Genomic DNA, 11258 nt, shown 5'->3' with positions numbered 1-11258 from the left:
TAAATATGATCCACATGTATGTTTCTACATACATGTTTAAGCTACAAGATAACCTTGGATGTTAGTTTATTGGTTTGTGGTTAATGTAACTAATTATGAAATAAAACATCACATATTTTATTACATAAATAAAATGTGGATCTCGGACCTATGAATGACGATATTGACCATGACCTTGATACGGAGCTAGAAACCGTCGCTGGAATTGAGATCTAAATAAAATGTTTGTACAATATAATTACAAAGTATAGGACCCTATGAGATTTAGGGCATCAGCATTAACAATTTAGATTGTACAAATCAATGTGACCTTGAAGTTTAGAAAATAATTGATTTGCAAAATATAACAAATCAATCACTAGATATATTTATAGATGTAAAGAATGTAACTAAGTCACATATACCAGCTGCAAATATTCCATAAAAAATTGATATCCCAACACAGTAAGTTGTCACTAATGAGTCTGGAACACGCCAAAAGCATGGTAGATTAGTGAATTTGAAAAATAAAAATCTTCAAAAAAGAAAAATAATTAATAGTAAAAAAGACTTAGTTAAGGATATAAATACTCATGAATAAATCCTTGACTTGACTAGTAAAGAAGGTAACATGCCTAAAGACAATAATGAGATTTCAATAAATTATATCATGACAGGAAAAAGATGGAACTGAACTAATGTAGTTATTGACAACATTTTTACGTATAATGTTGCTCTTGATTTCATATTTGAAAATGAGGATCTTGAACCAAAATTCGTTTGTAGAATGTCAACAAAGAAAAGATTAGCTTCGGTAGGAAGAAGCAATTGAGGCAGCATTAAACTCACTTTCAAAACATTAGGTTTTTGGAGCAGTAATTCGAACATCAGAAGGTGTCAAACCTGTGGGATACAAATGGGTATTTGTAAAAATAATAATAATAATAAAAATAATGAGGTCACAAGATAAAGCAAGACTAGTTGCAGAATGTTTTTCACAAAGACCTGGTATTGATTATGAGGAGACATATTCTCTAGTGGTGGATGCAATTACACTAAGATTTTTAATTGGTCTGACTGTATATTAAAGTCTGGACATGCATCTTATGGTTGTAGTCAAATATATCTAATGGATCTCTTGATAATGACATTTATATGAGAATCCTAAAAGGATTTAAGATAATGAAACATATAAATCAAGTTCCTAAGAATTATATTCAATAAAGTTACAGAGATTACTATATGGATTGAAACAATCAAGACAGATATGGTACAATCGTCTGAGTGGATATTTGTTGAAAGAAGGATATCAAAATAATCCAATATATTCGTGTATTTTTATGAAGAAATCACAGTCCAAATTTACTATTATAACTGTATATGTTGATTTAAATACAATTGGAACTGCTGAAGAGCTTTCGAAGTCAATAGATTATCTTAAGAAAGAATTTGAGATGAAAGATCTTGGAAAAAAAAAAAGTTTGTCTTGGTTTGCAAATTGAGCATTTAACTTATGAGATAGTTATACATCAATCAACTTATACATGAAAAATATTGAAAAGCTTTTATATGGACAAAACACATCCATTTAACATTTCAATGGAAGTTCGTTCTCTGGACGTAAAGAAAAACATGTTTCGATCTTGAGATAATAATGAAGAACTTCTTGGTCATAAAGTACCATATCTTAGTGTAATTTGTGCACTTATGTATCTTGCTAATAATAAAAGACCAAATATTGCATTTTTACTAAATTTATTAGCTAGATACAATTCTTCTTCAACAAAAAAATATTGGAAAAGAGTTAACCATATACACAATTTTCTTTGAGAAACGATCGATATGAGTTTGTTTTATTCAAATAAATCAAATTTTGATTTAGTTGGTTATAATATTTATCTGATTCATATAAAACTAGTTATTTATTCACATATGGAGGAACTGCTATATCATGACAATTAGTGAAACAAACCATAGCGGCTATTTCCTCAAATCATGCTAAAATTCTTGCAATTCATGAGGCTGGTCGAAAATGTGTATAGTTAATATCAATAACTCAATACATTCGTGAAACATGTGACTTATCTTCTAGTAGAAATCTTCCAACGATATTATACAAAGACAATACAACATGTATAACCAAATCAAATGAGGATATATTAAAAGAGATAGAACAAAGCATATTTCACCCAAGCTTTTCTACACTCATGATCTTGAAGAAAATGTGACATTACTGTACAATAAATTTGTTTGAAAAATAACCTGACAAACTTATTTACAAAGGCATTACCTACCGCAACCTTTGAAAAATTGGTACACAACATTAGAATGAGGCGACTCGGAGATCTTAAATGTTGTTTTCATGAGGGGAAGCAAATATATTATATTCTTTTAGAAGTATAAATTATATGAAATATGTAATCTTTTTCCTTCACAGGATTTTTTTTCCATGGGGTTTTTTCTTAGTAAGATTTTAATGAGACGTATTTCACATATATATAATTGGCATCTAAGAGAGGTTTTATAAATATTCTAAAATATATGAAATTTAAATGCCCATACTTAGTGTTCTAATAGTCCATGTGTCATACTTCCATCACCCCCATGTGTCATGTCGACCATGTGTCTTGTAAATACACAATACTAATGTCCAATTTATTCTACCTTCTATTTGTCAAATTGCCTATAAATAATGACATTCGGTGATTTTGTAATAATGATCAAAATTAAAGAAGAGAATTTCATATATTTTTCTTATTTCTATGATTCTTATTTTCATAAATTTATAAATTTGGTTATTTGAGTTCATTTATTATTTTAATATTATATCTTTCGGTATTGGTATTCTCGTTGTGCATCGTTTTGCTCTTCAATTTTACAATACTTACAAGTTATTAAATACCGTTTTGGTTCATAAGTTTTCTTTTATTTTTGGACAAAATGCACTTCTGGTCTCCTAGGTTTGGAGTTATGTCTATTTGGTCCTTGAGCTTCCAAAATAAGCACTTTAGTCTCTCAGGTTTGCAAAATGATTTTAAATGATCCCTAACTTAGCTTTAAACTATTGAAATACTGACTAAACCGTTAAATGCTGAAGTGAATGGAATGATAAAGCCACTTCATTTAACTCTATAACAAAATCTATTTGATTAGTTGGAAAATATATTGAAATTTTATTTTCTTAAAAAATCAACTAATAAGTAAAAAAAATAAAATTGTTTAAAATATATTAAAAGAATCTAAACCGACCCTAATTAGATTTTCTTCAACGATTTTCTTTACCCCTTGTACTTTTTTCTTGGCCAAAACACAAATCGTCAATTTATCAACTCCTCTAGCCACATCTTCTGCACAGACATTATTCTCCCATACTATAAGGTATTGTTTAATAAAATTGTATACAAAAGTGTCTTCTCCCCCACTATAAAGCTATTGTTTAATAGAAAATTAGACTCCAATTATTCTCCCCACTAATAAAGGTATTATTTAATAAAAGATTATTGCCTGATGGAAAAAAAAAAGTCAGTGGACTTGTAAAGAATAATGAAATTAATGTTTCAATCAAGCCCTTCTAGCTAAGCATAGTTCGAGGATTTTGGGAGAGCCCCTCAGAAGGGCGGCCGAGCTTATTGGTGTTGGTTCCAATGGAGAATGGAACGAAGAAATGATCAGAGATGTGTTATCCCCCTTCTTTTCTAGCAATGACTCTAACGCTTCCATGTAGAGGCACTTTTGGGTTAGCAAAGTCGTACCTTAAGCATAGCTTTGTGCTTGAGAAATCATCAAGAACGTCATTCCAAAATACAAAAATGTGGTAGGCCTGAAAGATTTATAGCAGTTGATCGAGAAGCTGGATCAACAAGAGCGGGACAAAGGGGTGCTGTCATCAGTGGTAGCTTTGATCTTATCGCAATACCCTTTACCAAAGATAAGATTTATGTGAGATGTCAGATGTTGTTGAGGATATTATTTTGTCGAATGTTATAAAGTTTTTCCTTTTCTTTTTTTTTTTTTTTCAATAATGAGTTACTCATACCCTTGCAAAGATAGAAGCCTAGTGTTGTCTTCCGATGACCTTTGTTTGTATCCCTTTGTTTTTGGTTTAATATATTTATTTTTCAAAAAAAAAAAAAAAGGTAAATAGATTAGTCTTTATCCATATGATTTTGAATGTGTATTGATTCTCTAACCTTGAAAATGCATTATATTTAATAATCAAGTTAAATCCTAAATCAGTAGTCCTTAGAAAATGGTTAAATATTCTTTCCATATATGCCAAAACAACCTAGTAATCATCAAGAGCAACGCTATTACTTAAAAAGTGATCTTTTAAACCTATTCCAATATTTCAATTTGAGAATAGATAAGATAAGAGATGTTGTTTTCCATGTCCTACTCTATTTTCATTCCTAAATTTCTCCATTGTACAATGTTGCAGTTATCGTCGCCCTTACTTTTAAAGCTTTAGTTAATCATCCTTGTAAAATATACAAGAATTTTGAAATTAATAACAGCAGTAGCTAAAAACCAGCAAAGAAAGGGGAAAAATCACTAGATCTATCAGGAATTTCCATTTCCTAGTTTACTACAAAAGATGTCATCACTTTATTTAACTCAGAACATTGCATTACTTAATTCATAGTTCTGACTAAAAGCTTGGAATTTTCAACTCAATCTTTTACATTGCTGCAGTAGATTCCACAGCTTGATGCCCAGAGCAGAAATTAAATCCAAACCAAACATCATTGGGGATCTTCGAGTTGTAACTAAACGTAACGGGTTTTGAAGAATAACTACTGATGGTTACTTTGTCCACTTTCCATCCATCGTATCCACTCCTGTAGAGGTACACGTAGCATATCTGGTATGTGCACGGTCCCCTTAAGTCATATCTGTCTGTAGAGCAGCGCTCAAATGCCCTTGAAGACGGATCATCGATCCTCGGTACGTATACCTAAACAGTCGCATATTGTTCAATGTACAAATCAACAAAAGATAAGTGATGTTGAAACAATGGTGATAGATTGTGTTTGGTTTGAGAAAGAAGAAAAGGATATGAGAAGTTACTCCTTCAAGTGATTGCTCATTTTAAGAAAGAATATCCGAGTGTAAGGTTGTTTTGGGAAGGTGCTGCATTTTGAGAATAATACAGATGACTAGATGAGAAAGAAAAACTTAACCTAGAAGCAAATATCTTAAAAGGAATTAAGTCCAACTCTTGAAGAATCCAAAATCTAGAACTATATGCTATATCTAGAAGATCACAAATACAACAAATTTGTAATGCACTCATTTCTAATGAATTTTTTGGACCAAGCTTGGTCTTATAACATTCACTGTTTCTCAATTTTTCAGTTTCCAAAAACATGTCTAAACCTATATACAAATCTTGATAACAAAAACTTAGTTTATCTCTGTTCTTCCAAAATGTTAATGAAACTGCTATTTTGATCCTATTCTAGTCCATAAAGAACTACATCCATAAAAGGGAACAAACTCATAACAACACTGCTCAAATCCAATTAAAAATCATCCAACACAATTCCTACAAATGTAACAACAACCAACCGCAAATCTTAGGGACAAACAAGCATATACACAACTCGCAACAAAATCGAAGAAAACTAACATGAAACAGTACAGATTTCAGTTTGGGGAAGAAATTTTGTTCAAAAATCAGAAAGTACCTGATTCCCATATGCATCCCCAAATGCAATACTGATATGGTCTCGAGTATAAGCAGGCGATGAACAGCTTGTTTTTATTGTAACTGTGTACGAACAGCTCCTTGCATTCTATAATAACACAACACAAGAAGAAATTACGAGTCTAAGTCTAAAATTACTCCGAATGCTTAAATACCCACATCAATTTTTTCTCACAAGAACAGAAAATCAGACTAGATACTGAAAATTTCTACAAAACAGACAAATGGGTGATTACAATTTGGGCGATTAAACACAATCGTGATGGTTTTTACTCCCAAATTTTTTGTGGGAAAATGAGGAAACCCTTAATAAAAAATGCGACTGTCTTTCACGTTCTTGATCGTACGCACATTTTGGGTAAAAATAAATTGAAATTGCTCACCTGGGTATTGTTGATTTTGAAGGATTCAAGAGGCTGAGGCTGAGGCTGATGAGGGATGGATCTAGAAGATTCTGAGAAGCTGAAGAGGGCGAAGAGGAAATAAAGGGAAATGGTGACTTTCTTGAAGGTTTCCATGGCTTTTTTGCTCTGTATCTAAGATTATTAAAAGTGTTCTTTAATATAAAGCTAAACTCTAACTATAATCCATACGCCATGAGAATCACACGGGAAACAGGAGACTTTCTAGTGGATCTCGTCCTTTTACCTTTTTCTTTAAAAAATTATGATTAAATGACAAGCTTAGTTGATGTGTACGTCTTTGTTAAATAAGACTCGAATTTATTAGCCATAAAATTAAATTTTATGTGTAATAAGACAATAAAATTGTAATTTTATGTCTGCTTCACACCCAAAAAGAAGCGAGCTACGTTTGAGTTAAACTTATCTATATTTAAAAATATCAACTACGTCCGTTAAAGATCTTTTTGACATAAAATTATAAATTTAAAAATTTATCAAATGATTATTTTTAAATATAGAAAAATAAATAAAAATATTTATAAATATAGTAAAATTTTAATGTCTGTTTGTGATAGATCTTATAGACTATTATAGTAATTTATTGCAGTCTATTAATGGTAGACCATAATATTTTGCTATTATTTATAAAAAATTTTGCGGTAGAAAATTGAATACACTTTTTTTTTTAATTTAATGACATATTAGAAATTTTTTTAAAGTTTTGGACCATTTTGAGACAATGATCAAAGTTAGATATACTCAAACGAAAAAAAGGATGATGATGATAATTTAGTGCGGAGAAAATATTGAATTTTTACTAAGTTTCTAGAAGATTTGGTCCAATCTACACAAGGAAGCCTTAAGAGTTAAGGAAGATGGTCTATGAGCCCTTTCATCCCCATATAACATTTATTTTTGAAAACAACACCATATAACTTAATGCTTAAGATATTTGTGTACTTCACATTATTACTTCAATGTAGAGCATGTTTGGATCGTCTAATGTCTTTTGGTTACATTTTTTTTTCAAAAGTATTTATAGATATAAATTTGTTTAATTTGTACTTAAAAGTCTCAAGACTAAATGTGGTTTAACAAATTATTAATAGTAATTGAAAATAAATAAATTTAATATATAATGGCCACAAGTCATACGTAATGTTGTAACAATAGAACCGACTAGAAGACAAACAAAGAAATAAAACAGAAAAATTTGTAATCTAATTCGGTGTAATAATATCACCTATGTCTAGGGTGTAGTGTGCCCGATGGAAAGATATTTCATTAATAGAAAGTTAAGTAATTATGATGAAGTATTTATCTATTAAAGATTTTCAATATGGCTCTCATACAACCTACTCCTCGTGAATAATTTAGTCTCCCTCTAAGCTTGAGATTCCCTCTCTTGTTGCACTAACGTTCTTTCCACTTCTTGTTTGAAACACATTTCAAACAAACTTATTTAGGCTCCTCTTACTTATGGGATCCCCTCGATATAACCAAACTTGGATTCTTTTGAGTATGAATCAATTTCAAACTTTCTCACAGAAGTAACTGACTCGAACAATCTCTTCAACCGCATTTCAAAGATACTAGGTAACAATCCTACAGAGAGGTTCACAATATACTCTTTTCAATAACGCTTTTATACCATGTCCACACGCATACAACAAATGGGTTAATTCTAAATGAAAGCAAACACTCAAACCTATATGAGCTACTAAATGGAAAAAGATTTGAAAGAAAAAAGATATGGAAGATCATGTAACAAATAAGAAAAAAAATATTTTCCATACAAAAACTACTCCGACAACAGTAATGCTTTTGACAAACCATGGAACAAATTGCATATCATTTTTTGCCTATTAAAAATCAACCAACTTAACTGCACTAACAGTAATATTTAAATTATAATAATAAAAATTTCATATGTTCAATTTCACTAGCCGAGTTTCTTTTTTCTCTTTGTTTGACCATATAAAGGATCAAGTTGGTCATTAGAGTAGTCACCGAAAATAATCAATATAGTAGGACAAAAGAATTAGTCTCAAAGCTAGTCATTGGAAGTGGTTGTTGTCAGAGTTAGTCATTAAATTTGGTCGGTGCAGGTGGTCTCTAGAGTTGGTCATTGGAGGTAGTTGTGTCGCCAAGATGATCATCGTAGTTGGTCACTAAAGGTGGTCATTACCAAAGTTGGTTACCTAGTTGATCATCGAAGGGGGTCACCAATCATGAATGTCATCGGAGTTAGCGGTGGATGTTGCTGGAGGTGGGGAACATCAGAAATGGTGGAAGTGAGGAAAAGGATTAATGAGGTTACTTTGGTAATTTTATATGTCATACAATTAGAGAGAGATTAACCATTAAATATTCAAAAGCCTTTTTTTAAAGTTGATTTTAAGTATTTCATTCAAAACAACTAATTTCGTAAACTCATTTTTTAAAAAAAATATTTTGGTTAGTTTTTTTTCAAAGATAAACCATTGAAAAATTAAATCAAACACAAATGTAAATTGTGTAGAAAAAATTACCTGAAAAACTACTTTCACGATTGAATGACATTCCAATCGACATAATTAATCACTTTTATCTTATCAAGAATCTTAAGTTGAAAAGTTTGACACAGTCATCACAAAGGAAAAAATATATTCAGATTTAATGAGTTAAACATTTGCTTTTATGATGCTAGATTTGAATATCTTCATATTTGAGACCTCCAAGAGGAATAACAAATACATTGTCATCATCTTAAGTTTGTCTCTTCTTTATAAAAGTTTGTCTTTCAGTAATGTCAAATCAAACTCACCAAGAAACAGAGCATACACCATAATCGTTGCTACATGAAGAACATAAGCCAGATGAAGGAACGAAAGAATAGAACAAAACAAAAATTCAAACAGAGAAATAAGAACTTAACTTGCAAGAAGTTGAGAGGAAGAGAAATGTACAAAGAGATTAGAGTGGTTCAATCCTAATGAAGAATTTACATAGGATTTTTTGTACGGATGGCCTCATTTGGGAGGCTCAAATAAAAAATGGCCACCTGTAGAGAAAGTAATGGAAAGTAACATTCTATTTACGTCATAAGCATGTGATTTTACTGATTGGCCCTTGAGATGCACCCCGCACGCCTGCCAATATAAATTTACTCGATCCTTGATGGCTCGTTACTCAATACCGGTAGCTCGTCACACGTTCCTCAATGCACGGTACTCAATACCTAGCTTCATGGTCACTCGATACGGCTATAATTGACACGTGTATACTAGATCATATCTACGTCATATTCGATGCTCGATTACTTTATACTCAATTCTTTTGAATTCATAATCCGTTTGAAGGCGTTTGAAGTCCACTATTTCACCACTTTCGACGAGCTCAGACTATTTTCTCTGTTTGTCTGATTGTATATCCTTCGACGACACCACCTCTACACTCAAAACTCCACTATCTCTGCATAAAGTAACATTCTTCTCCGTGTTTGTAGTCTGGCATCATTCACTCAAAACTCGACTATCTCTACATAAGGTAACATTCTTCTCCTTTTTTTGTATTTTTGCATCATTCACTCAGAACTCGATTATCTCTGCATCATGTTCCTCGATATATACTTCCATGTTACTCGATACTCGACCGACACGGTTTTCATTTCTATTTTTATATCTTGCATGTTTAGTTGGACTTTCGAGTTTGTTTCGTTTCAGTTTTCATATTTTTGTTATTTCGAACTGTCTAGAGTTTAAGTTTGAGTTGGATAATGCATGGAGGTGGAAAATCAAACCGAATGCTCGATAATCGTCCATCTAGTCACTTATAATGTAGCGAGTAAGGGACACCATGTAGCATGTATCGAGTATCGAGAAATCGAGTATCTTGTATCATGCATCGAGGAACGAGCATCGTGTATCGAGTATTGCAGAATTCTTATTTTTCCCTATTTTTTGTTATTTTGTGTAGTATGGTTAGACAGTTCAAGACTCCTCCCCAGGATAGTTTCCCAGGCCAAGCAACCAGCCTATCCTCTCACATTGGGACGACTAACAAGATAGTGAAATAGAAGCTTACTCCCACTAGTGTCCTTTTAAGAAGATGGTATTTGGACAATTCGTGGACATGGACATTACCTTCAACAGTCCATTGGTCCATTACTTTCTATTGAGGGAGGTTGAAGACGATAGGAAGGATGCGATGATATTCCATTACTTCCCTACTGGTAAGAGGATTGTGGTAGTCTCCTGATCCAATAGTTGTGAGGAGAGCTGAAGTAACTGGATCACTACGTAATAGGTACTTGAGGAATGATTTTACGGGGGACATTCATATTGGAACCTTAGAGATAGTGTATAAGGAGATGGAGTTTGAGAGTGTTATGGAGGCTGTGAAGATAACATTGGTCTATTACACTGAATTGGGTATGATGGGAAAGGAGAAAACGAGGGCCAATGTCGACAAGACCTTATTAATTAATGTGGAGGATTTAGATTGCTTTAATTCCATGGATTGGGGAAATGTGTTATTGAACTACAAAGAGGATTGAGTAGCAAGGTAGAGAACTACAATAAAAGGTCCAAGAACAATAAGAGCTACATTGTCAAGTACAACCTACTGGGTTTCCTCATGCTTTTCAAGTAATATCCATTCATTGGGCATAGGAAATCTACTAATTGTAGTTACAATGTCGCTTACTACTTATGCTTGTCTTATAATCGTTTATGAATTATGGTAGGTGTAGGCATATGAGATCATTTCAACAGTTGCCAGAAAAGTTACAACTCGACTGAATGGACATGTCATACCTCGATTCCTGAGGTGGGAGTGTGCATACGCACTACCAACCAAAACAATAGTGCGAGATGTGTTTGAGTCCATCGAGATTAGTGTATTACATTACAATTTACTTGGATTTAAGGTGAATGTCACACATAACTAACAAATTGTTCGTTGTTTTTTACAAACAAGGATGACACCCACACCATTGATCAGGTCCAATAGGGAAAGGCGGTATAGGGAAACTAGGGTCGATGAATGACTCGTATACTTGCATATTAATGTCGAGACAACCTCCTCAGAGACACATAGATCACACCATGATGAGGATGCTCGTAGTCATTCTAGTTACTACAAGAGTTACGAGCATCGGTCCCATGAGCCAGAACTCGATAAGCATC

The 11258-nt window shown here is 32.4% G+C and overlaps 1 protein-coding gene across 1 annotated transcript; it reads right to left on the bottom strand.

The window, feature by feature from the left end:
• Nucleotides 1–4442: 4442 nt before the first annotated feature.
• LOC120074242 (embryo-specific protein ATS3B-like) lies at nucleotides 4443–6283 on the bottom strand. Its single transcript, XM_039027337.1, has 3 exons — nucleotides 6070–6283; nucleotides 5667–5774; nucleotides 4443–4933 (listed from the first exon to the last, which is right to left on the bottom strand). The coding sequence occupies exons 1-3, from the start codon at nucleotides 6202–6204 to the stop codon at nucleotides 4658–4660; spliced, it is 519 nt and encodes a 172-aa protein (XP_038883265.1). The 5' UTR covers nucleotides 6205–6283; the 3' UTR covers nucleotides 4443–4657.
• Between the last annotated feature and the right edge of the window lie 4975 nt (nucleotides 6284–11258).

The sequence above is a fragment of the Benincasa hispida genome, chromosome 1, assembly GCF_009727055.1.
Source record: "Benincasa hispida cultivar B227 chromosome 1, ASM972705v1, whole genome shotgun sequence".
In the NCBI taxonomy this organism is placed as follows: Eukaryota; Viridiplantae; Streptophyta; class Magnoliopsida; order Cucurbitales; family Cucurbitaceae; genus Benincasa; species Benincasa hispida.
This window is presented reverse-complemented; position numbering and strand designations above follow the sequence as displayed.